General features: G+C 39.5%; 2 protein-coding genes across 5 annotated transcripts; both read right to left on the reverse strand.

Annotated features, from left to right (window-relative positions):
* Window positions 1-1,077: 1,077 nt before the first annotated feature.
* On the reverse strand, window positions 1,078-8,876 carry znf576.2 (zinc finger protein 576, tandem duplicate 2). 2 transcript variants are annotated; one of them, XM_041794489.1, is made up of 5 exons: window positions 8,776-8,876; window positions 7,427-7,604; window positions 7,204-7,319; window positions 2,998-3,141; window positions 1,078-2,859 (listed from the first exon to the last, which is right to left on the reverse strand). In XM_041794489.1, the coding sequence occupies exons 2-5, from the start codon at window positions 7,569-7,571 to the stop codon at window positions 2,032-2,034; spliced, it is 1,233 nt and encodes a 410-aa protein (XP_041650423.1). In that variant the 5' UTR covers window positions 7,572-7,604; window positions 8,776-8,876; the 3' UTR covers window positions 1,078-2,031. The 2 variants fall into 2 exon arrangements, with proteins under 2 accessions (XP_041650423.1, XP_041650422.1); XM_041794488.1 differs by lacking the exon at window positions 8,776-8,876 and adding an exon at window positions 8,310-8,672.
* Window positions 8,877-13,128: 4,252 nt separating this feature from the next.
* LOC121513945 lies at window positions 13,129-26,599 on the reverse strand. Of its 3 annotated transcripts, none has more exons than XM_041793977.1 (10): window positions 26,466-26,599; window positions 25,578-26,073; window positions 24,211-24,708; window positions 19,373-23,001; window positions 19,032-19,299; window positions 15,726-15,911; window positions 15,545-15,637; window positions 15,259-15,442; window positions 14,831-15,038; window positions 13,129-14,733 (listed from the first exon to the last, which is right to left on the reverse strand). In XM_041793977.1, exons 2-10 carry the CDS (start codon window positions 26,065-26,067, stop codon window positions 13,459-13,461), a joined length of 6,831 nt encoding a protein of 2,276 aa, XP_041649911.1. In that variant the 5' UTR covers window positions 26,068-26,073; window positions 26,466-26,599; the 3' UTR covers window positions 13,129-13,458. The 3 variants fall into 3 exon arrangements, with proteins under 3 accessions (XP_041649911.1, XP_041649912.1, XP_041649910.1); XM_041793978.1 differs by having other exon boundaries at window positions 25,578-26,045; window positions 26,466-26,564; XM_041793976.1 differs by having other exon boundaries at window positions 26,301-26,564.
* Window positions 26,600-26,875: the final 276 nt, after the last annotated feature.

Raw genomic sequence — 26,875 nt, forward strand, 5'->3', positions numbered from 1 at the left:
GCAGTGTTTGGTATCCACCAAACAAAGCTAAAAGGTACCAATTTGTTTCATCAGACCAAAAAACTTCCTTCCACGCCTTATGTTGAACTCTAGTAGAGATTTAATCAGAGTTTTCTTCAACAGTGGACTCTCTCTTTGCCACCCTCCCATAAAGCTTTGACTGGTGAAGAACCCAGGCAACAGATGTATGCAGTCTCCCATCTCAGCTGCTGAAGCTTGTAACTCCTTTGAAGAAGTCATAGGTGTCTTGGTGGACTCTCTCCCTAGTCACCTTCTTGCAACGTCACTCAGTTTATAAAGCCAGCCTGATCTAGGCAGATTTATACATGTCCTGTATTCCTGACATGTCTTGATGATGGATTTACCTGACCTCTAGTGGATGTAACTGTGCCTTGGATTTTTTTGTATCATCCCCTCCCTGAGCTGCCTGGGGTGTTCTTTTGTCTTCATGGTGTAATGGTAGCCAGGAATACTGATTAACCAGTGACTGGACCTTCCAGACACAGGTGTCTTCATACTTCAGTCACTTGAGACACATTCACTGCTCTCAGGTGATCTTCATTTCCCTAATTTTGAGAGTTCTAGCATCAGTTGGCTTTAACTGTTGAATTAGGTCAGTCACTTTAAAGGAGGTGAATATTTTTGCCTTCACTTATTTTACATAAAATACATTTTTTAGTTGACATTATTTTGTAGAAATCTGTTTTTCACTTCGACATTAAAGAGTTTTTTTTAAATTTCCCATGATTGGTTTAATCAATAAAGGGATAAAACATTAAAGGGGTTGGATACTTTTTATAGGCAATGTATGCTATACTTCTACTACTTATGCTATACAACTGAACAGGAACACTTCTACCAAAGAACTATAACAAAAAAGACGGGTAGGACTGCATCTAAACTAACTTGTCTAGTACATTTCTAAAAACAGACCTCATCTGGCGCACTTGTCTCTAAATCCTTTTAAACAATTTACCTTTGGTCAGTCCCTTTTCTGCAGCCCTTTGAACAAAGGTTGAATTTTTTTTTTTAAGGTACTGAATATAGAGCGGTGCTGAAGACAAATACAGCAGTTTATTTCTTCAGGAGCCTCCCTTAAGGATAGCATGTTTTATTACATTTTTGCAGTGTCAGACACATTGCAGTGGGAAGAGAGACAATCAGGTCAGTGAATTAAACAAGATATACACAATTCCCTTGGGACTTTGAGGCATTTAAGGGCCATGAGTTCCATTTAAGAAATGTCTAAGACATAAAATGCTGTCCTAATGAGTAAAAAAATAATGGAGGATTTTTTATTGTAAGACAGATCAGGATTGTATTGGACAATATCTGCCCATGGGCCAAACACTCCACCTTGATCTGAAGCAATTGGCTAAAATACATTTTAAGTAAAATCTTGCTCATGTTATTTTAAAATCCTTTTCAATCTGTTTTAATTTAGCAAGAAACATAAAGTGTAAAATAAAAAAGCAAAAACATGAACCAGAACCTGTACAGTACATTTCTCTTTTGACAAACTGTCTACACATTCACACATGGTTTCTCTAAAGGTATCTAATTAGCTTCAATGTGTTTACTTACCCAATCTTTTTTGAAAAATAATACAAAAACGAATAAAACAGCTTTGACAAAAGAATTAGTTGTATAACTCAAAACACCAAGTAATAAACTCACACCACACGCATTTCACACTGTAAAAAAACTGAAACTAATCACTTCCAAAAACTTGGATCAAAATCATTTGTTTTTTTACAAATAATCTAGCCTTTGTGAGACAGGGTGTAATAGATGGATTCAACATTTAGTCAATTTAGGAGATGTCTCTGCATGTCCACAATTTCAACCGCTTGAGATAAACACTCAGCTTTAAATCCAAAACTTGCTAAAATGTCATTCTCGAAACCATTCCAAACTCATGTGAAAGTCTCACCTGGAGCACCAGATTTCTAATGTTAAAAGAAATAAAAGGACAATTCATGACTAAAACTTCAAAAACCATACACTCCCTGCAAGGTCCCCAAGTCTTGATTATCTCTTGGCACTTGGGTTTTCAGGCTTTTCCTCTTGGTGGCTTTTCTCGTGAGCTTTTAAGGTGCGCTCACGACCAAAGCTCTTCCCGCAGGTTGCACAGGCAAAGCGCCCAACAGCATGAACTCGAGACATGTGAGCGTCCAGCTGCTCAGGACGGGCAAAGCTCTCCTCACATTCTTCGCACGGATGGGCTTTACGTGGGGTGTGTTTCTCCTTCTTGTGAGCTCGGAGCTGGATCAAACCGGGGAATGCAAGGTCACACTCAGGACAGGGGTGCTGACGGGGCGGAGCCGGCTCCACTTTAGGTTTCTTTTCTTTAGCAGAAGCCTGACCGTCATCCTCAGGGCTCTTATCCTCTGTTTCTGATTTTGCAGCAGCTTTAGATGGACGCCCACGCTTTGCTGCACCTGCTTTTCCTTTTTCCTCAGCTGACTCCGATGTGCTGCTGGCCTTCACTTCCTCCTCTGGCGTTTCTGCCTCATCCTTTTTTTTCCGCTTTCCCTTTTTCTCAGCACCAGCAGGGTCTTCAGTTTTGGCAGGCCGTCCGCGTTTCTTGACAGGTGTAGCACTGCCGTTGCACTGCTGACCTTCTGGGTACTTCTCCTGGTGCGCTATCAGCTCTGACTCTGTTTCAAAGCCCTGGCCACATTTTTTACAGCGATGGGTTTTCGAAGGGTCCTCTACCTGTTCTGCAGGTTCTACATCTGGACGTGGATGCTGGGTAAGGCGATGAGTACGCAGCAGTGCAGCACTCCGGAAGATTTCATGGCAATCCTTACATACCATCTGTCTCTCTGGACACACCTGTCTTCTGTGTGCCGTCAACTGCATTGGTTACAAGTCAAAAGATTAGAAACATTGAGTATTAACCATGATGTATTCAATCATTTATTCTGGCATTTGCAGTAGTGGTTTATTTTAATGCTGCCTGTAAAAAAATGAAAGTGACATCATTTTACTCACTTCAGAGAAGGTTTTAAAGCACTCCTTGCAGTGAACACATTTGAAGGGCTTGTCGTCCTTGCTGTGTGTTGGCTGGTGTTGTGTCAGTTCCTCAGATGACAGAAATGTACGATCACACACATAACAAGTGAACAAGGTGTTTCCCTGTGGAAAAAAAAAACAAAGAAGGAGAAAATGTTACTCTTTATATTTCAAATGTTAAACAAAAGTCTTCTCAGATCTTACTTTATTTTCTAAAGAGTTACTGAGCTTGAAAAAAAAGTACCACTGATAAATGTATCATGTGCTCCCAAGTACACTTAAACATCAACCTGATTAATTAGGTCTTTAAAAAGATATCTTAAATTAACAGAAACAAGCCAAGTTGGGCATGTTTTTTGTGATTTTTAGCCAATTCTGGCACCATTTTTTAGCTGCATGACTAAAAGTCCGGCTGAGTTTCAAGCTGATTCTGATTTGTTTGTCATGCAGTTTTAAAGCCAAACCAGATGCACCCAACTTTTTGCCATGTTTGATATTTTGGTCGCACAACTCACACAGTGAGACGAACAGAATCCTAAACTTAAGGGCATTTTTCCCTTGGTAAACTGTCTGATAACATCTTAAATCACCATGTAAACAACTGAAATGGCTGTTTGATGAGCCTTTTTTATATTAAAGGAAATAAACAAGCAGGAAATAGGCCTACCAGCAGATGCAGAATATTTGTTATTTACCTGCTAGTTGTGTTTGCTGGCTATGTGGTTTATATTCATTGTATGTGTGACAGAGAGGTGACAAGAGCAGTTTTGTTGCTGTTTGTGGCTCTGTTATCATGAAAACAGGACGACATGACTTTATTTTCTGATTTTGGGACATTTCAAAGGAAACTTGTTGACATTTGTTACAGCCTGTTGGGATTTCACTTGAACAGTGTGAGCACTCAGGTCAGGCATGACTGTTGGACTGTACAATATGAGCACATATGTTATACACATTGTAACTGTTTACTAATTTAGAGGTATGTAAGGGACTAAATGTGTGAAAAGGTATGAACACTGAAACATTACAGCTATCCTGTCTTGGGAAACTCACACATTTTCACTTCAATTAAACTAATGATGCTATTCCACCAAACTTTCAATGAATCCTTCCTGAACTTTTCCTTGTTTCATGGTTTGGTAACCTGTCTTTTCAGAATAAAAATGCTCTTAACCAAGCTCTGTTCACCATAGGTCCGTTCAAAAAGTTCTTTTTGCTTAGGAAGGTTCCTGAGTGAAACGACCAGGAAGTCTTTCAGTGTCAGCCGTAATGAAGGCTGTTCGAATTCTCCAACTGAAAAGGGAAGGAGCTTCATTACTTCCTTTATTATCTCCTTTAGTCTAGGACACACTGGACCACCCTTTACCAAAGGAGAGATGAGAAGACCACCCACAATTCTTTGAGTCAGCATCAATTAAAGTGATGCAGCTGTGGACCGCTCATGAAAACAAATGATCAATATAACCATAATGTTACTAGCACTGATCCCAAAAATAATTTTCACTGTCAAACTAATTATTCATGTTATAAACAGAAGGAAATAAGGTGGAAAGATGAATATTACAGGCATGACAACTTTATCTTTTTAAACTGTATTTTTCAGAGAGGATGGCTTTAAAATTTCTTATCATGGCTTTGATTAAATCAACAATGTTTGTTTTAACATTTTATGGATTGATAAAAATGCATTTTGTCTGATTGTGTCTTAAACCATGAATTATTGTTGCTGTAATATGAAGCTCAGCGTTAGTTCATGCAGTACTCAGTAGTCATACACCGAGCCATGATCAGCTGAAGGCTAGCTGATCCTAATTATCACCTCCCAGCTCCCACAGCCAATCCCAGCTCTTTCTCTCAACACACCAGTGTATTTAAATGTGACGTACTTCTCTATGATCACTGCTTGCATTAATGCTGATTCACCATGCTGCTGCTGGCTAAGCTTAACCTCCTCCGCCCCAGCCTCCTCCTTTATTGCATAAAGCTTGTTGCACCCTCAAATTAAGATTCATGCTACTATGTCAGGGCTGTACATTAACTTTTTTTTTGCCCATAGCGCTGGTGCTACAGAGGTTGACAGTTTTGTAGCACAGAACAAAAACCTGTAGCACAATATATAATATGTTTGTTATATCTCCAAAACCAACATGTAATCAAAATATATATTCTTAGTAAATGAATGTACTTGAAAAACAAAAACAAAACAGCCTAAATTACAGCTCTCATTAATTTCTACCAAAGCAAACAGCCAACCACAAAGAAGAGAGACGCTGATGGTTCATCTCCACATTCAGACACAAAACAAGAGCAAACTGCAGGAAGCTGACTATCTTCACAGGAGTGTGGTGCTTGAAGATGATTAGAGCAGTATGATTTAGAAATCAGACTTTGAGACGGATAAGACAATGAAATAACTGAGCTCAGTTTGTGCTGCTATTTGCTGCTGGAATCCTTTTGTTTGTAGTCATCAATTTTTTTTTAACTTTTGGCAGGACCAACAGACAGCTGTAGCCTTCTTCTGTGTTCATTCTTTTAACTTAAACTTTAGTGTGTTCTAGAGATTGAAGTATGTTTCTTTGTTCATCCTTAAACTGTGTTTCAAGGACTGAAGTGTTAGGTCTAAACTACATTTATATATTGGTACTGATATCAGCTGAATTTAATTTGTAAATATCCCCATATTGTATAAACCCCAATGTGCATTCCTAGTCAAACTAAGAAATACAGTAAAGTTTTATGTTCTTATGTGGGTCTTTTAAATGGATTTCTTACAGGCCGATTCAAAAGGACCAAGGGCCACAGTTGGCCCACAGGCCATAGTTTGGACACCCCTTATATATTTACTGATACTCAGAGTAATAGGAAAATATTCCAAACATTAGTAGAAATTAATCAAACACTGTTAGAGTTTGGTCCATATTGTACTATCACACTGGGTTCTGATGTTTGTAGAGCTAATGTCAATGAACAGATGCTCTTTTCTCTCTAACAGTGTATTGAGAACATCAGTACTATTGGAGTTCAACGGTAATTAAAAAAAAAAAAACTATCTCCAAATTGCTTCTTTACCCTAACAACACACACAAAGTTTATGCAGTGTAGGGCTGTATTGATCTACTTCTCCGTGCTTCTGTCTCTCTCTCCCTCACACACTGCTGTCTGTCTGTTCATGTCATATCAGACATGTATGCTACATTCAGATGCGTTTTGGCTTGTTAACTAAACAGCAGCTGCTACGATATTAGTGGAGAAAAAATTTGTCGTTTTATACATTAATCTTTAATCAGAAGTTAGCGCAGACTGAGAGCTTTGTCCTCTCACTGACAGCCAACTCACTGCGACCGTCAGTGCATAATTGGAGAGGACGAGGCTAATGGAGAAGTAAGCTAGTAGATACACGTTTTTAAAATCGTATAGCCTACGTGCCTTAAAATAAACCTTGGGATTATAGCAGCGCTCTTCTTCAACATAATGACACCTGGACTGCGTCTGCCCTGAGCTTGCCCCGTCTGTTAGAGCTGCAGCTCTCAACGCGGAGCATGGCCACTCGAGCTCCAGACACAGGACTGCGCACGATAAAAGGAAAAAACATTCCGCTTGAATCTAAAATGTACCAGAAATAAGAAATAAATGGACTGGGCATGAAATTCAAATCTCAAATCAAAGTGGAGTGAAGTTCTTGGGGCAACAAGTCAAACCTAAAGTCTTATCTGCACGTCTGGCATTCACACATCTCTCTCACTTTGTCATAGCACCTGTGCGATGAGGAGTGAAAACCTCTTAGCACAGACCAATTTTCTCATAGCATTTGCAACATATATGTCACACTGTACAGCCCTGTATGTATTAATTGCTATTGAACTAATTCAGTATGAATTATCATAAATGTATCTATTCATATGGGGGTTTTTAGCAATGCGCTCCCTGGTAAGTCAAAGCATGCTGCTTGACTAACCCAGGGAGCATCTTTTGAGCAGAGCCTTTTCTGCTAAGTAAAACTGTAGCTCCATTTTGCAATAATATGGTAAAATGCATGACAAGAGTTTTCCTGACTGAACTGTCATTTTAATTTTTGTAATAATAAAGCTTCTGTCTGCACAGCATATTTAGATATGTAATGTAAAGCCAATTATCTCATAAAAGCGTGGTAAATATGAGTAAATAAGCTGTTACAGGGACTCTTACCTGCTGGAGCTGTTGTTTGTACTCTTCCCTGTGGCTTTTCTTCATATGTCTTTCCTTGGCTTTGGCACTGCAGAATGTGATGAAGCACTGGAAACACTGCAGACTCTCATGCTGGTCTGAAGGGACATGAGAAAATCAGAGATGGTACTAAAAACATTTTAGTTTCCAGCTGCCTTACATTTGCTATTTTTAATCAAAAAGCATTGGCTTTGGTCTTTCTTACAGGCTTGAACAGATGCAGCAGGAGGTCCATTCAGAGCGATGGGTTTATATGGTTCAGCTGGCTTTTCAGTAGGAACCTCTGGGGGTGGATCAGGGAGTCCTCGTCCCATCACTATCTCTTCTATGTTCAAAATTTCAGAGTCCATCCTGGCACTCTGCTAGCTCTCACAACAACGTACCTAGATTAAATGTGAGAACAAGTTAAGTAAGAGATTGAAATAAAGCTGATAAAACAAAGTAAATTAAAATTTACGATTGACTGGTTGAACATAGTGACACAAAACTCTCATATTCTCTAAGGTTAGAGTGTAATCATAACTCTTATCTCTCTTCAGTTTTAGTGAACAGTATTATGGATAAATGTTTCACCAGAAAATATAGAGAGTTATAGAGAGAGTAGCAATGATTGTTCAGATTCACAGGGCTGTTCACCTGTATTATGAGTGACAGGACAATCTAAATGGTACACATACATTGGAAATGAGTGAAGAAGAAAAGGTATTTTTATATTTGTGAATTTAGACTGTGTGTAGGAGTTTGTCCGGTAACTAAAATTAAGAGATTTTTTTTTATGAGGCCTGTAACTTGAATCTTATGGTTGCAATGGTATCAAAACGGTTATCGGCATGGTGAAATATATCCTAGAAATTATCTTAGTTAAAATCCGGCATACAATAGAACATAAGAAAACAGAACACGTGGTAAAACTTTCAACGTCTCAGACTTGTTTGTGAAACGCTCGGGGGTACTTATATATCAACAATGTGATATTTTAGATAATTATAGCTTCTATTCAACAGAAGACCACGTTATTCTATCTGTTGACTTGTTAGTGTCACGTAGCTTGAATATATTTTTTAAAAGAGAAACACAAACTCTACTACCTGCAGCTTAGTAAACTCCAGTTTCAGGTCAATTCGGCTGACGTTACGGTCCTGTCTGAGAGGCCGCTAGCTAGCGTTAGGCTAACTAGCTCAGTGTAAACATCCAGTCTCCCGTTTTCCTGCTAAACACGTATTAGCTGCTCTGGCTCGGATACGAGGCCAATTCAAAGAAAAAATAACTGCTTGTGTTTAATGCACGTGCACGTATGTAAAGAAAATAATGAATTATGAGGTTCCCGGGTGAGCTATCGCTGGCTAGCTTGCTGCGGGTTAGCGCTAACAACACTGGCTGCTATTCAAAATGGAAAGAATACTTTTTGTGCCTTTTCACAACACCCCGTTTTAACTCGTTGTCTAGAGTTCGTATGCATTAATCTAGATTAATTAGGATTCCAGATAATGTTCTTTCATAAAGATTGCGGTAAATTTAAGAGAAAAAATAAGATTGAGTAGACGTTTACGTTACCTCTGCCCGCTCTTTGAAGCTAGTTTGACTGAGAGAGTTCACCCCACAGAAGCACAACAGATAGATCGGACGCTTCCTGGTGTACGGTTGAGCCGTTGTTACAGCTAAGATGGCTGCCGGGGGACTTGTCTCCTCTCTGTTATTATCGCAGTGTTTAAAAACATTTTAACTTGACTTATTCTGTTGGCCAAGTTGTTCTGTTAATGATTATTAAAGCAACACTTTGGGTTATGGTCCGAGCAGATAGAAATGTCAGACATATCAGCAACAGCTACATTATAATAGATATAATCGATATTTATCTTCAATTGTATACCTTTTTGCAGTTTAACCACACATCGCAGTGTACTGATAAATCATGTTTAAATAATTACTTTAAAAATGTTCGGACAAACAGATCTGAACAAACAAAAGTAATTTTTCATCCGATTTGAACGAACCATCTTTTCTATTCAGTCTGAATCTATGCCTAATTTCCGCCATGTGACCCAAAACAACTTTGTGAATAGTACTCATGCGCTGTATGTATTTTCGTTGACCTTCATTGTATTTACTGTTATCTGCATCTCTTAATACAGGGATGTCCAGCTGTGGCCTGGAGGCCAATTGAGACCCGTTTCACTTTTGATAGGCCCACAGCAAATTCCAAAAACACAATGAAATATTGCCTCAAGAGGTGGAAAACTAGGATACACGACTATTGTACTAAAGTAAAAGTACAGTCTCTTTCACGCAAGTAAAACTGCTGGCATTTAAAACTACTCAAGCAGTGTAAAAAAGTACTTTGTTTCATTCAACCTTTACTTTAAATAGCCTACTGAATAGTCTAACTACTGAAGAGTAGTACAGTAAAATATGATCTTTCCTTATTGGCGAGAACAACAAGAGGACAGATCTCGAAACAGATAAAGTCACACCTCTATAATAAAGTATAAAATACACATGACAACTGGAAGTGTTAACTCAAACAGAGCTCAAATGTAGGACTTTGAATAATATTGGCCCACACTGGGCCTACATAAAGTTAAACTACACTTGTCTTTAATAATTTACAATTTGACAGCTGTGGTAACTCTCAAAAACTGTCCCAAGATGGTACTCCTCCGGCAAGAGCAATTTAGATACAAACTCTCTGCGAGGCAGTGTGTACTTTAGGAACCCCTAAGGTCACAGATTTGAACTCTAACTCAGTGGGTAACTTCACTCATTATGTCTCAAATCAAAATCAACAAAAATCCACCAGAAAAATTACCAAAACAACACTAGCAGAGCACACTGTACAACAGGCCACAATCCTCTCTCTATGTGCTACCATGTTGTCAACAGAGGTGAAAAAGTACAAGAGTTTGTATGCAAGTAAAAGACCAGTCTCTCTGGTTAAAACTTACATAGATGTAAAAGTACTAATTTTAAAAAGTACTCCAAACAGTACAAGTACATGAAAAAATTGCTCAATTACAGTAATTTGAGTAAATGTGATGCATAACTTTCCCCTCAAGCTTATGTTGAACTGTATTGTAGGCTACTTAGGCAGTGCTACTGTGCTCATTCTGTAAACAAACATTTTGTCAAGTAGAATTTATCTTGGGTGGAAAAAGTGCATGACTATTGTACTCAAGTAAAGGTAAAGTCACTGTGGTTAAGATTTGATTAAGCAGAAGTAAAAAGTATTTAATATACTAGTGCATCTCAAAAAATTAGAATATCGTGAAAAAGTTCAATATTTTTTGTCACTTGTTTCTGAAAGTGAAACCCATATATTATATAGACTTGTTAACCATTAAGTGAAGTATTTCAAGCCTTTATTTCTTGAAATGTTGATGATTATGGCTTACAGATGAGAAAACCCAAAATTCAGTGTCTCAAAAAATTACAATATTACATAAGATCAATAAAAAAAGGATATTTTCAACAGAAATGTCAGGCTTCTGAAAAGTATGCTCATTTCTATGCCTTCAATACTTGGTTTGGGTGTCCTTTTGCATGAATTACTGCATCAATGCTGCGTGGCATGGAGGCGATCAGCCTGTGGCACTGCTCAGGTGTAATGGAAGCCCAGGTTGCTTTGATAGTGGCCTTCAGGTCATCTGTATTGTTGTGTCTGGTGGCTCTCATCTTCCTCTTGACTGTACCCCATAGATTCTCTATGGGGTTCAGGTCAGGCCAGTTTGCTGGCCAATCAAGCACAGTAACACCATGGTCATTGAACCAGCTTTTGGTACCTTTGGCAGTGTGGGCAGGTGCCAAGTCCTGCTGGAAAAATGAAATCAGCATTTCCATAAAGCTTGTCAGCAGAAGGAAGCATGAAGTGCTCTAAATTTCCTGGTAGATGGCTGCATTGGCTGTGGACTTCAGAAAACACAGTGGACCAACACCAGCAGATGCCATGGCAGCCCAAATCATCACTGACTGTGGAAACTTCACACTGGACTTCAAGCAACGTGGATTCAAGGTCCCAGAGTCTGGAGGAAGAGTGGAGAGGCACAGAATGTAACAACTCTATGTAACATATAGGTTTCACTTTCAGAAACAAGTGACAAAAAATATTTAACTTTTTCATGATATTCTAATTTTTTGAGATGCACTAGTAGAGTTAACTTTAAGTGCTGAGTACTGACTAGCTACAAGGACTGAATGATTTGGGAAAATCCTCTATGATGAGTTTTTATTCTCATCTTATGTATGTTTCAACAAACACAAGCAATAAACCATTCTATATTTTAACCAACATAACATAAGATAGATTAAACAAACTGTTCTTTCTTGAACGGGCCAATAGCTTCATATATCAAAAACTGGTTTTCTTCTGGGGTCACAATTGTATCGTGGTGCCTTGGTAATGTTTCCGCAGTAAAGTGATGATAAATGCCTGGACCTGCTTAATGATGACAGCTGGGATTGAATTATAGGCTAGTTCCTTTAAAAACAGGTATAAGGCGTATAGCGGCCGATCCATCCAAAATTAAAGCCGCTGCAGGCTAAACACGGGAGTCAAAGTGATGACGCGCACTCGCAACTTTATCGCACCAAACCCAGTTTATTTACATAGCGCTGCATCTTGCCATTGAACAACTTTACCGAACAAAAATCCGATAATAGGTCGAACTCTAACCAAGAACGTGCGGTCAACAGAAAACGTCCTCCCTGTGCTCACCCCACTCCAACTTCCAGCAGAAGCACCCCACAGGTGCACAGGTGAAGTAAATTAACTGATCACCACTGTGCCACCAAACACCACACCCACTAATCCGTGTGTAAACCAAAACCCACCTACGCCCCAAAGGCATCTTCAAAACTTACATGTTTGGCTCCTACAAGGCGTGTTTGGTATTTATTTGTTTAATTGAGGTTGTGGCTCTTTTTCTAACTTTAGAGATCGTATGTCACCTACATGTCTAAGCAGCTGTTGACCATGTTTGTTTTTGTTTGTGTCACAGCTTTAAACAGATTTGCACTTCTGAGATAAAGAAATTTAATTATTTTATAATTCCATATGTTGCTTCTTACCGATATTCAAGAGCACAAATAGCCATAATTTCATATTTTTTAATGAAACCGTTATCTTTAGAATCATTCTTAATATTCTTAGGAAAGCATGTCCTTAAATCACTGCATTCCTCCAAAATGTTAAAATAATATAGAAATGTGTAAAAAGCTCTGGAATTTAAAGGTCACATACTTCCCCCTTTTAAGACAAGTTTATATTAGTCTCAGAGGTCCCCAAAACATGCCTGTGAAGTTTGTTGCTGAAAAAACACTGCTCAGGATGAGCTGTTTCTCTGGCTGTGGCTTTAAATGTTAATGAGCTGTCTGACTCCGCCCCTCTCAGGAAATGGATGTGGCTTAATGGATGTGGCTGTCCTGATCCTCTTCTCTGCTGGCAGCTGAGAGGAGGGCGGAACTTTCTTCTAAACAGGTTGAGGGCCAACCGAACCTGGGGGCCTTGCTAACTCCCTGCATGACATCATGAGGGGAAAACCTGAGAACAGCGTGTTTCAGCACACATTTTCTGAAAAGTGGAGAAATAGAGGACGGGAGGGAATGGATTTTTCTGATTCTTGGGGTGACTGTGGACAGGCCAGGGGCACATATTTTTGTTAGAAAAGCCTGAAAAAGTGTATTTTGCATAATATGTGACATTTAAAATTATTTTACTTCCTCAGCGTCTGGGTGACTCTTCAGTTCCAGAAAAATTTCAACAAGAGTACTACAGTGTTCTTCAAGAGTTGTAAGAGATTTCTTCCTTGTTGAACATACTGATATTTGTAATAATATTACAGAGCTATTATTAATGAAACACCTCATTTTTTTACTCTAACAAGTCATATATGATTGAAACAGATTCAAGGGAAAAACAGTCTTAAAAGTATTTTATTTTTTGTTGAAATAAAAAAAGTTTATAAATTAATAGAGCTAAACACCCACCATGAAATGCATGAAGTCAGGTAAAAAAAACATTGAAATTCATATATTAATGTTCTGCAGCTTCATGGCTATAATTTTTTTTCACATTCCTTTCAAAGGCAAATAAATTCTTATATTTGCTCAATAACATTTTTAAGTCACAAATTCTGTCACAAGTATTCAGTTAAACAATGACAAGGAGAATGAAAGGCATATTGGAAAAGTTATAAAGACATCTTCTGATACACCGGGTATACACTGAATGCACAATTTTGGACACTACTTTTTTCCTAAACCCTCTTGCCTATGAAAATTCAAAAAGCAGTTGTGGTTTCTAGAGATACAAAGAAAGACGCAGCACTTAAGGCATAGCACTCTGGATGTTCTTTGACAGTCCCCGAAACGACATCTTCCCCCTTCTCCCTCGGCAAGCTGCTCTGGCCAGTGGCCCGAACCATCATATCGAGTAGCTGCATCTGGGAGGGGACTCTCCTCCACCAGGCTGGGGTTGGGGGTTTCATGTGTTGCTTGGACTTTCTCTAAGGGGGGTTGAGGAGGAACTGAGTCCTGAGTATCGGAGCTGTCTGATAGGATGAAAGCCTTTGACACCTCCAATCTAAAAGCCATAAAGGATAAAGGTGCAGACGCTGCCTTGTGCTCCTGCCTGTATAGTAGCCAGGAGTTGACCAAAGCCAGATCTGTCAGGTACCAAAGCACCGCTTGAGGCCAGCAGCTGGGGGCAGAGGCAGTGAGGGGGATGGAGTAAAGATTTAGCAGGTCTCTGTTGAGACGAGCTGACATCTGGGCCTTCTCGAAGTTGTCAATAAGAGAAGCCATGTTCCTCTGTCCGTTTCCCACAGTAGAAAGTATGAAGCCACGGTGAGACCTACGCAACATCAACTTCCCGTCTGAGCTAACAAACTCATCTCCGATCTGCCCCCGGGCCCCTCCCACCCTGCCTGCACCATGAACCCCAGCAACTAACAGACGCTCCAGCATGGCCGGAGTGGAGAGTTCCTGTTTGCAAAGAAACACTGTACTACCTTTGGGGACCATTTGTTCCACAGCGTATTCTTTACCCTCCATACCCAGTTTAAGATCCACATGTAAGAGCAAACCGTTGAATCCGATTAGTGTAGTGCAGTGAAGAGACGGTTTCTTAGTGTGCATCTTCCCAGTCAGAGGAAGCAGATACTGGTCAACTGCGGACTGACCATCACGTCTCAGCGACTGGCACCCTGCTTTAAATCGACACAGCAGTGGCCGGGCCTTCCACAGGGGATCTGTTTTTGAATTATTCAAGTCATCTGACATGTGACCTTGTCTCTGATCTTCACTGTGCAGAGAAATTTCACTTTGTCTGTTTACAAGTTTTTTACTCAGATGTATATCACTCTCATGTCCTCCTTTTTGAACATTTGGGTCTATTGGATCCTTTACAGGAGAGGCAAGCTTCAACATGCGAGACAGCTCAAGGAAACGGGAAAAAGGCATTGCTTCTGCAATCAATGGCACCTTTGTCAAGTCCTCCCAGTAGAGCCTCGGACTGGGAAACTGGAAAACAGCAAGAAACCAAGGAAAATTTTTCAGACCTTCACCTGATCTCAATAACTGAAAAGAACTCAAGAAAATGCTTTACAACAACACAAACCTTTAATGTCCCCATTGCAATGTGGATCCCAACAAACTGTGCAACCTCTCTGGCTGTGACAGGACTGGACATGTTGGACAGTTTATTTGTGCAATTCGTAATTTCTACCCAGGTATCCCATCCAAAGTACTTGGAAAAGTAATCTACCGGCCTTGTGGTTGTGTCTGCCTCGCTTTGTGCTGAAGAATGGCTCTCTGAAGCTGGCAAACTAGGAAGAATGAAAAAAATATCAATCATTTATCAAAACAAAAACTGGTCACCTACAAGAAAAAGATGCTTACCACTTTTGCAAGTTTTTTTTTCTAACCATTGAAAACTGGGTCCTTATTAAATTGTCCATTTTAAGATCACAATGATTAGTTCTGTACTTATCACAATATTATTTTTGTTGTAAAATGTATAATAGAAATAGGTCAGATATACTGTACTTTTGTAGTGTTTGGTCTGTTTGTTGTGCACTGTCGGTGCTGTTATAGAGATAGGCCATCACTTCTGCTTCTGCATCAAGCTGAGAGTCAGACAGTTCAAAACCACCCACATCTTCTTCATCAGAACTTTGGAGGAGAAAGTCCTGGACATCTGGATTATGCTGCTGTTCACCGTCAGTCTCAGCTGAAAGTTAACATATATTTAAGTCATCTCAAGTTTTTACCAGCTTTTTTTTTGTAAATAAAGTAGCCGTAAAAAATAGTCATTTTAAAACAGTGAGTAAACCTTGTCCATCTGCAAAGTCAGTCTCTCCAGCATCCGGCAACCGACGTCTCACTCTCTCCTCCTGGTAGTCTATGGCAGAATGGCGCTCCCCGTCTGTGGGTTACATATTCAACATAAAATAAAGCTCTTTGATCAGACACAGATTAAAGAAAACTTCACAACTACTCACTTAAATTACTACCTGTTGTTTGATGCTCTGTCTGCTGGGCATCACCAGACAACGAAGTGGATAAATCTTCATTGTCTGTCTGAGCAGCACCCAAAAGAACCTCCCTTTCCTCCTGCTTCACTGGGTAGAAGATACACTGGTTGGCATTGAATTCAGGTGTGGTGTGACAGTCTCTTGTTGTATCCACGCTATTCAGTGCTGAAAGCAAAACACCACAAACATGTAAAAAGATAGATTCCTTAATGGCCAAAGTTTGTAAAAAGACTAAGCAGAAAACAGTATTTGTAATATTTTGATACATTCACTTTTATAAAGATTAAAAAAATATATTATTCAATGACAAGTGTGAGGGATAAAAAGTTGTTTAATCAGTACATGCTTGCAGCATATTTGCTGTTTATCTTACAGGTTCATTGTGACAACAAAGCCTCTGTCATATATGAACCCCTGACATTCAGGTACTTCTACATAGAGAGATCGTCTGTGATAGACATGCCCCTACAGCTCGAAATACTAGTTGAGGGCTTAGCCTGGGTAAAGCATGCAGAAGGAGGAGGCTTTCTGTATAGTGACTGTGTTAAAATTACTACTACAAGTGTTAGGATGTTGCTTTATAACAGCACTATAATGGAATATAGTGGCAAATGGTAGGGTTGAAAGCAGCAAACTCTGCTCAACGACAACTACATCATCAACTTGCCACTTGCTCACACTGAATATTCAATGCAATTGCCTGCTGTGTTTACAGGAATACTAAAGCATAAATACAGGGTAAATGGATTTGCACAGTTTTGTTCACACATACATGCCTCCTGGAAAATGGAGTATGGTGCATGTGTGTAATGAGCTCCAGACTCTGTCTCTCTCCCTATGTGGAAAACCTCAAATTGTGCAAATTTGTGCAAATTTAACATGAGATACAGTTTTTTTTTCATAATAAAGTTGGAGATTTCCAAATTATACCTCAACCTGACACTGACTTTGACAAGCAAACATTTTGTCTCTTCAAGCTTTTGTGAATGACTTTTGGTTTATTTTGATAAAGCAGTACCTCTTATCCATCCAGCAGGTAAACCAGCAGGTAGTGTTTAAAAAATCTTTCTTTATTTCAACAGTAAAATATCACTCATTAGCTATGTTTACATGTGCAGCATTTCTTCATTTGATTAAAATCATTGGGAACGAAAAAAGCACCATTTACCTTTCTATTAGACAAATCTTGTCATGTTCATTTATAATGTGCTTATACAGTGCATTAATAAAGTATTTAGACCCCATTCATTATTTCTCAATTTTGTTATGTTGCAGCCTGATGCTACAACCATCTAATTCATTTTTATTCTCATATATCTACACTCAGTGCCCCATCATGACAAAGTGAAAACTGAATTTTAGAAATTTTGCAAGTTTATTAAAAATGAAAACCTGAAATATCCTATTGTATTCAGAACCTTCGCAAAAACACTTGAAATTTAGATCATGATGCCTCCAATTCCTCTGGACCGTTGTAGAGATGTTTCTACACCTTGATGGGACTCTACCTGTCATAGGTTAAACTGATTCGAAATGATTTGGAAATAATGTCCTCACTATAGAAGGCCTCATAGCTGACAATGCATATCAGAGAAAAGCCAAGCCATGAGGTTAAAGGAACTACCTACAGAGCTCAGAGGCAAGATTGTAGCAAGGCACAGATCTGGGGAAGGCTACAAAAAAATGGTTGCACTAAAAGAGCACAGTGTCACAACCAGTTTGGCACAACCAGGACTCTTCCAAGAGCTGGTTGTCCAGCCAAACTGAGCAATCAGGGAAGAAGGGCCTTAGTAACCGAGGTGATCAAGAACCCGACGGTAACCCTGACTGAGCTCTAGAGATCCTCCAGCAGGACAACCATCAGTGCAGAACTCCACTGACCTGGGCTTTATGGCAGAGTGTCAAGATGGAAGCCTCTCCTCATTGCCAAACACCTGAAAGCCTGCTTAGAGTTTGCAAAAAACTATGTGAAAGCCAAGTGGGCTTTCATGTGTTTTGCACTGAGGAGACCACAGGTGGACTCCAATCAAGGTGTAAAAACATCTCAGCAACGATCAAGAGAAATGGTAGGAGCCTGGGTTAAATTTCAAGAGTTTCTGCAACCGGTCTGAATACTAATGTCAACATAATATTTGATTTTTATTTTGTAAATTTTCAAAAATTTCTATAATTCTGTTATCATGTTGCCATGCTGAGGTACTGAGTGTAGATTAATAAGAGATTTTTTTGACTGTTGCATCAGGCTGCAACATAAAACTGAAAAAAGTGAAGGGTGTCTAAATACTTTTTGAATGCACTGTGCACTTCAAAATAAAAGCATTTAGATGTGTACAAATCTGCCCAGCCACTCAAATCTGTCATAAACAGCAGAAGAAGCTGTTCCTTCCTTTTTGAATAATGACAAATGTGCTATAACGTGTAAGACACAGATCTCTGTTCAGTTTTAACTCACTGGCAAAGTGGACAGTAGCAGCAGCCAAAGATACACCCTGGTATCAATATAGTGTGATGAGTTAAATACATGTTTCTGTTAATGAATAATGTGTCATGAATGTTTCTTTGGAGTGAGATTCAGTCTAATCAGAGCTAACAACCGGCTGTGTGTTTAATACTCAGCTATCACTTTGTCTAGTTGTTGGGGAGCTTGGTAGAGTCTCTGACTCTGCCTGTGTTGCAAACAAACAATGCTAATACTGCAGACCTCCTCCACTACTCCCCTTTCTATGCAACAGACAATTTACTCTTCTCCTCTCTCCTATCAGTGATGTTGGATGTCTTTATTTTCTTTCTTTTATTTAAAATAAAATTCACAGCAAGCGGCCCTTTATCTTCTGTATGTCAAAATTAAACCAAAAATTGTCCTGCAGTCTATGAGCTGAGGGACAATGCAAGTCTTCACTTTTGCCATGGAAAATTTAAAAAAAAAAGGCTGATTCTGTGGAATGATGTTAATCACACTGTCTGACATCCACTCCCTTGAAACGGTTTCAGGCATTAAAAGCAACTGTATACAGCTGTAAACAAATATCACTCTTGCTGTTGATGGACTCAGAAGCTTTTACAGCTCATAAAACTGTATCCATATTAATGACAGTCTATTTCATAACCACCTAAAATCTCCTCACAGTATCTTTAACTATCAAACAGTAAAATTCTTATCCCCTTCTACTTTTAGCTCCATTCATGACGCAGAGGAATTTTAGCAATGTGGTCCATCTTTGTAAATTGAAGAAAAAGTTCTCAAATTTCTCAAAATGTTGAACTGCATTATGGTTGAATACTTACACGGACTTGAAGTGTTCCCGATGCTGAATGGCTCCACATTCCAGCGGATACTGCTGCCCTGTGAAGTCTGAGCCTCATTCAGAACTGGGCTACACTCCTCCTTCACCAGGACAGCCTGTATATCACAGTGTTGCTGTGGTTGCAGAATTAAACTGGGTTTGTTAGGACAGGTTAGTTCAGTCGGTGGCTGATCTGCTATTATCTCTTCAACCTTGATCTCCAGGCTCTCAAAGACTTGTACTTTATTCCCAGTCACCCTGTTCAAACCCTGGAAAGAGGATAGGTGTAAGTTAATTAGCAAAATTAGATCCTTTACATATGTTTGAAATCTGCTGTCTCACCTGTCTTTGACCGGTGCTTGCTATCACCAGGTAAGGCTCCTTGTGTACTGTAACTCCTGGTGTAGCGGTGAGGACCCTCTCAAGTATAATACTGGGAGATTTGTTCCTTTCCTGCATTTCCTTTTCATTCCTCACCTCATCTGCTCTTGTGGTAACAGGCTCCAGTTCAGGCACTACAGGAGATACGGCGGTCAAAGTCACAGCAGAATTAGTCGTAGCATTGTCTGCCTTCAATTCAGGATTGTTAACACTGTCTTCAGTTATTTCTGAATCAGATGTGATAGGCTGGTAGCCTGGTTGACATCCACCCTGTTCTTTTTCTGATTCTGGTCCAAAGACAGTATCTCCAGCAGAAACGTTGTCCCTTTTGAGATGCCCCTTCCTGCTCCCCACACTTTTTGCAGCATTTCTTATAACAGTCTCTTTCCCTCTTTTATTCTTCTGGACTGATACTTCTTCCTCTTCCTCCTTGATCTCCTCTTGATGGGTGGAGCATGACACAGTCTGTGAAGTCAGAGTTTTTTCAGCGGTTTCAAGATGTTTATTTGCCCTTCTTAGCTCAGAACCATCTGATTCATTTTGGTGAGCTGGGTCTTCATTAGAGGATGGATCGTCTCTCTCATGCTGTGCCCCAACAGTAACTAAATCTACCTCAAAATGTAAATCCTCCTTGAAGTTTTCATTCATAGCACAATAGCCTTCAGATTCTGAGCTGGGGTTCTCCACGGTACATGCTTTTTCTGTGGTCTCATCTAATGTGGAAGACTTTGCAGCCTCTGAATTCTGAGTCCAAGATGTATTAGATGGGATACTGGGATGGGTGTCACTGTTTTTCATTTGATCATGCAGTGGCTGATTGTCTGATTCAGTTTTACTTCTGTCCTTATTTTCATGAACACTTATTTCAACATCCGAGGGTAGAACAGGTAAAGATGGTGATGGAATCAAAGCTGGAAAAGAGACATTTCGCTCCCTGTCTTCTAATGTGATCTCTCCCATTTCAGGCTCAGTGTCCCATCCAGTGGCAGCATTCATCAGGGTGACAGCTTTATAATGCTGCTGTGGGAACGGATAAAGATCTGACCTGGAGACACCTTCAAAGATGTTCCCGTTGGTGTATGTAAGGCCAGGACTCTCTATGATATGAACGGTTGTTTTGTGCTTCTGAAGGGAAGGGACGTCGCTAAATCGCTCCCCACAGTCTTTGCACTCTAAGGCACGCTTGGAATGAGAAGAGGTTATCACTCCTTCAGTCTCAATGTTAGAAGAGGCTTTACGTTTCCTGGTGGTCTTTGGCTTGGCAGGCAGCGTTTCAGGTGGTTCTGGGGTCATTTTTAACGAGGACAACAATGAACGATTCTTTTTGGTTCTTCCCTGGGTCTTTTTCTTACCATCCAATATGGAATTATTTGTAGACTCACTTGCTGGGTGGTTGACTTTATTGTTTTTACTCTGTGGGGATATTTTTTGAGACCCATAAGATGGATCCTCCACAGTATTGCTGGCTGCTTTAGAAGGGTCCAACTTGTAAACTTTTAACTGGGGTTGTTTATGACCTTTCAGTAGAAGCAAGGAGTCTTCTATCATGTGCTGTATTGTAGTATCTGAAGCTGGGGTTGTTTTTGTCTTGTCTTTTTCCTGTCTTGCCAGTTTTTTCTTTCCTTTGCCATCTTTTGCAATCTTGGGCTGATCTGCTTGCAAAATTTTTGCCTGTTTTTTCTTGGAAACTGGTGATTTCCCTCCCCTGAAATTATTCACACAATCCCTGGCTACTTCTTTTTGCAGTTTCTTTTTACTTTTTCTTGTATCCTCTTTGTTCTGTTGTACTCGTTTGTCCTGGATTGAGGATGCCTTTATTTCAGCGGAAGATAACAGACGTCCCTTTCTTCCCTTCTTTTGTGTTGATACTTTATTCTTGGAGAGATGTACTGTTGGGGCTTTACCACTTAACACTTCCTCTTGTGATGTCTTATTCTGCTTCTTATTCTTTTTCTCTTTGCTTTGTGGGCCAAATTTAACAACAAGATGAGCCTTTTTTTGTCTTTGTCGTTTGGCAGGAGAAGAATCAATTTGTAAATCATCGGCAGATAAGGAGGCCCAGTCTTGCATGTATCCTTGAAAAAATGCCCTGGTTGGTTTTCTTTTCCGCACTTTCACCAGCTCTTGCGCTGACATAACATTTAGAGGAAACTCTGAGATCTGTGATACCTTTTTAGCCTCTGATTGTGACCGGTCTTCTTTTTTAGTTAATGGATCCTCCATTTTGGATAGGTTGACCAACTTCTCCTGGCCTTTGTTTTCTACCACCAATTCTTTAGAAATTTTTTGTTCAGATGGTTTAGACGGTTCTCGTGCAGATAGTTTAGGTGGTTCTTGGGCAGATTGCTCTAGCTCAGATGGGTCTTGCACAGGTTGCTCTTGTTCTGACAGTTCTTGTGCAGATCGTGCTTGCTCAGATGATTCTTGCACAGGTTGCTCTTGCTCAGATGGTTCTTGTGCCGATAGATCTTGTACAGATGGTCCTTGGGCAGATCTCTCATGCTCACATGGTTCTTGATCAACCTTTTCCTGTGTTTCTTGGGATACAGCTTTATCAAGGACATGGAAGAGAAGATCTTGACCTCCTGTTTGAATTTGTGTATCATCATCATTTTGGGGATTTGTGCCAGATTCAGTCAGAGTTTGAGTAGGTAAATCCTCTGATGGTACACCCTGGTTTCTTTTTTGTAAATGTGTCACCTCTAATTCAACAGAAAAAGGTGGGGCTGACAGGCTGGTATCTGGTTCACCAGCAACCATCTGATTTGGAACCTGTTGAAGGGTCTTCTCCATTTCAGTACCAAAATTGGATGATGGGATTTCATTTAGTGGCTCAGTATGAGATTGTTCCAGCTCCTTGGTTGGTATCAAGGCAGGGGTAAGCTCTAATATAACTGTTTGTGCTAAGTCTTGTTCATTTGGACAAACCATTTGGTTAATATTATCCCACTGAGTTGCACTAGTATCTGGCTGTTTAAGAAGTTGAGGCATCGTGTCTCCCTCATGCTTCTCTCTTTGCTCAGGTTGTTCTAGTGTTAGCTCTATAGTTTCAACTGCTGCTACATTGGAATGCAGTAATGACAAAGAGGGGTCTTCTAGCTGTCCATCTGGTGTAATTGGTTCAAGGATGATTGTTTGTTCCATTGGGTCAAAGGTTTGATTTATAGGTTCAAATTCCACAGTCTCACGTTCAGGCTGTTTCAAACCCATAAAATCTATCTTAGGTGGACTGATATCCAAATGTGTAGTTTCTGGCAGTTGTGAAAACTGCTTCACTTCCAGTGGTGGGGCATGAGGAGGCACCTGTCCCAGTATGACAACTTGATTCACTTTCTGAACATTTCCTAAAGATTCAATAAGTCTGCGAATCTGCTCTGTGTCAATATTGCCATCAACTTTTTGTAGGGGTCCATTGGCCTCTAGCTGTAGCAGTGCAGGTTGAGAAATAGATATTGGAGTAATGATGGGTATATTTTGTTTCATCTGGAATCCAGGTTGCCATCTATGCTTCGTTCTCATGTGATTTAGCCGTGACTTGGAAGTCTTGAAAAAAGCATCGCATGTGGTACAAGGATAGGTTTTAGGAACACCTAAAAAAAAATAAAGGAAAAGTTATTGCTTTTAAATATTTCTACATCCTGCAAGACAAATTTGTTTCAGGATTAAAAACTATTTAATTTTAAAGATTGAAAAAAAAATTATTTATGCTGGGTCCATACACTTAGAATAAAATTAATCATAGTAGTCTTACAAGAACACTAAGAAAACAGTAAACAGATGTGACAGATGGAAAAGTGAGTTCAATTTTTTCTTTATAGATAAACCTTACATGAACTTTACAACCCTGGAATACAGAGCAAACGTGTTGCTTGTAAGTAAGGTATGTATTGCAGTTGTCATCTAAAACTTCCCTTTTTATAAATACTATAAATGTCTTATGTATCGTTTTTTTGAGATTTGTCTCTGGTTTGGGGTATAAGAGGCAGTTATTTTCGTCGTTCTTGATTGCTAAAATGATGATACAGTAGTATAGTACAGTAGTACAGTAGTCTTTCTTTATAAGCCATTTTACATTAACTGTATTTATATTGATGATCATTTTTGACCCTTTATACTGTTGATATTGTAATCTTTGGACTTGAGGGCACATCATGCCTGTAATCACACAGTCAGTCGACTTCAGTAAAATAGATTATGTATTTGCTCTCCATCTTGGCCAGGGCTAGAGGGAAACCATTACTCTAAATGTTGTTAGTTTGAAGACATTGAAAGCAGGAATCAAGGATCATTTGACAGGTGGATGTGTGTGTTTTACAGCTACATGTTTCTATTTTTGCAACTGACATCTGTGGTCTGTTTGTTATTTGTGTGGGAATTTTAGCTGCTGTGTTGGCCAAGACTCCCCAACAAAAAAGATTTTTGCATCTCATTAGTAGTATTCCTGGTTAAATAAAGCTAAAAATGGACTCTAAAAAGTAATATAAAACTAAATATTAGATCGACCAAGTTATGGCTATATGATAAAAAAAAATATGGCGAGTTAAGGGATCAGCAAATAATTACATTTTGCATTCAGAGAAGTATGAAAGTCTGTGCCATTTTTATGGCAGCATGTCAAAAGCTGTTGAATAAATTCCCTTAAATAGGTATGACCCTCATGGTAGAGCTAGAAGTCAACAGATCAACAAAGAACATATATATTTTTAAGCTTTTGATTAAATACATTTCTGTGCAAACTTTCACAGTAACAATTGCAGGTTTGTAGTGAAATTTCAGCAGAATAATAGACATCTTCTTACCATTGTTTTTCAGTTGTGCTTCATCTACTTCATCTTCATCTTCATTCCATGTGTGTGTGAGCGTATGGTTCCTCAGAGCTTTAGACATGTTAAACCTTTTTCCACACTTCTTGCAGACATATGGCTTTTCTCCAGTGTGTTTGCGGTGGTGATACTTTAGCAGTGTCATGGTTTTGCAAATTTTACCACAGTCATTGCATTTGTAACCACCCTCGCCAAAATGAACTTTCTTATGATTAGTGAGCTCTGATGATTTCGAGAAGGCATCTCCACAGAGTGGACACTTGAAGGGTTTCTTCTCTGTGTGGGCCTTCTGGTGGGCCATAAGCTCTGTGGAGTTCGTGAATTGGCGGTCACAAACATAGCAGGTGAAGAAGGCATTCCTCAGAATCAACTGTTCATATTCAGCTGGGTGCTTAAGCTTCAGATGACGCTCCTTACTCTTGGGATCCCTGAAGATAATGTGGCATTCGAGGCATCGCAGGGAGAGCTCATATGCTAGAGGGTGGAAAAGGAGAACTTTACATACAACATACATCCATATTCTTAATTTAGAAGCAAACATAACAAAAGTATCAACAAACTGATTCTGTAATCTATATATCGTCAGAAATTATGTATACCTGGCAAGAAATTTGTAAAAGAAGACTTTCTCTATTTTGCACTCCTTTGTCTGGTTTACAAACAGATGCTATAAGCGCTCCCCTGTGTCTTTACAGTCAACTTATTTGGCAGCCAAAAACAGTGATCCAGCTCTGAGCTGCAGACTTTGTTTGGCTCCTATTAAACACCAGAAACTAACTGTACATGTTATACCAAACTATGGATGTCCACATTTTTGATACAGGGATACTGTTCAATTCCAAATATTTTTTTTTTAACTTTCTTTGTTGATTTAATAATACAATAATACTTTGGCAATTGTATTGCAAGAGCTAAAGCTGTACAAAAACAACATCCAATTATTAAGTTCCATAACACTCTCTGAATAGCAAACACAAACAATGTCAATGTTTCAGTACCAAAATGCTGCCAATGTATTTTTTGATTTAGACAGCGTTCACAAGTTTGTTGTCATGCTTGACAACTAAACACGTAAAAGTCCTCATTATTTAAGTGCAGAAAACTTCTATTTTTGCGTGGTAACAAAACAAGTATCCATCTCATTTAAATTTTTACTATTAACAAACCAAAGTTTAAAATTCTGTTATTAGGTCAATCCCCACCCAAACTTGGCAGTGCGTCGGTGAGGGAAAAACAAACTTAGACATATCTTTCAAGAATGGTACCTTTAAGGGGAAGACTGTAAAATTACTATATTACACAACAATGTGCTCAATAGTTACACTTCAAAGTGAAATACTCACATGTGAGAGGAACATATGATGGACAGGACATGTCTACTTTCAAAGGATCAATCATTGCTTTCTTGGAGAGAACGAATTTCTTCACTTCACGAGCACCTTGTCCCTTTTTCTGTGACTTCTCACCATCACACTCAGGAGTCTTATTTTCATCGGGTACAGGATCTGAGGAGACACATGTCTTTGAAGCTGTCTCCATCCCTCCTGTGTTTTCTGGGGTCCTAGTGAGTGGTTGATCAGCAGGCTCATTGTGCTCTGCTTGTGCTGTCCTGTCTTCCTGTGGTGTGACTAGTGTTTCAGATTCAGCAGGAGCACTGGATCCATTCTCATCCTCTTGTACACCTGGATTACTTTGTGCTGAATTAGCCTCAGTGTGGGGGTCCAGTTGTAGCTCTGTTGTTGCTGTGGCCAAGGCGTTAGGTCCGCTGTTTGCCTGGGTAGGACTCTGCATGGCTCCCTGCCTCTTGACCTCTGAAATGTATTGTAGCTCCATAAAGATCTAGGAAATACAAATCATGTCATTCATATATATTTAGCCGCCTTAAAGGAGAACTTCTGCCAAAAAAACAGTGCTTCACAGATTTTTTGTGTAGGATGACAGCTGGGAGGCAAGAGAATGAATGGAATACATTTGTATTACAAAAGACTGACGGACATGGAGGACATCCTTTGGAGGTTAGTAAAACGAAAACCATGACTGAAAAAGCATGGATAGAAAGCTCTTACCAAATAGGCGAACAATTCACTTAAATGAACGATTTCTCCCTAATAACCAGAGATACAGATAATGGTAGCCCGGTGTGTTAGCTTGAACCCAACGGTCGGTGGTTAAACGGGTAAATTCTAGCATTTCCGGGCTATTCGTGCACTAAATACAGTAGCTACACTCACCAACAGCAGGCTTGTTTTCACATCAAGCCGTAAAGCTGTATGAATGCAGGATGAATGTACAGTTTACGTTATCTGTACTAACTACTCGGCCCGAGCATCCCCGCGTCGCTTTGCACAAAGCAAACACAGAGCAGCTGCGGCGAAGGTGACGTCACGTCTGGCCAAGAGGGGTCATGGGAGTTGTAGTTTGTTAATACCAGGACTTGACCCCCCTCCTTTTTTTAACCAAAGTGAATGTTAAATAGCTTATTTCTCTAAGGATAACCAGAAACCAACAATTACAGAAAACGAAAACCGATTCAAAACTACAACAAAACTTGCCAAAATAAATCCCTGTGGGGTTCGTGTTTAACTTTGAGTTGTTTTTTTTTTTTTTTGTCTGACCACACAATGAATGTTACAATTTATAA

This window comes from Cheilinus undulatus, linkage group 8 (assembly GCF_018320785.1).
Source record: "Cheilinus undulatus linkage group 8, ASM1832078v1, whole genome shotgun sequence".
Lineage (NCBI taxonomy): Eukaryota > Metazoa > Chordata > Actinopteri > Labriformes > Labridae > Cheilinus > Cheilinus undulatus.

Excerpts from the sequence above, each read along its gene's own strand:
- znf576.2 (XM_041794489.1), bottom strand. The coding sequence starts at position 7,571 with ATGGACTCTGAAATTTTGAACATAGAAGAGATAGTGATGGGACGAGGA. Across the intron at positions 7,320-7,426 it reads TGCTGCATCTGTTCAAGCCT|ACCAGCATGAGAGTCTGCAG; the intron begins GTAAGAAAGACC and ends ATGTCCCTTCAG. Across the intron at positions 3,142-7,203 it reads ACAAACAACAGCTCCAGCAG|GGAAACACCTTGTTCACTTG; the intron begins GTAAGAGTCCCT and ends TTTTTTCCACAG.
- LOC121513945 (XM_041793977.1), bottom strand. The coding sequence starts at position 26,067 with ATGGAGCTACAATACATTTCAGAGGTCAAGAGGCAGGGAGCCATGCAG. Across the intron at positions 23,002-24,210 it reads AGCACAACTGAAAAACAATG|GTGTTCCTAAAACCTATCCT; the intron begins GTAAGAAGATGT and ends ATTTTTTTTTAG. Across the intron at positions 15,443-15,544 it reads TGACTTTGCAGATGGACAAG|CTGAGACTGACGGTGAACAG; the intron begins GTTTACTCACTG and ends GTTAACTTTCAG.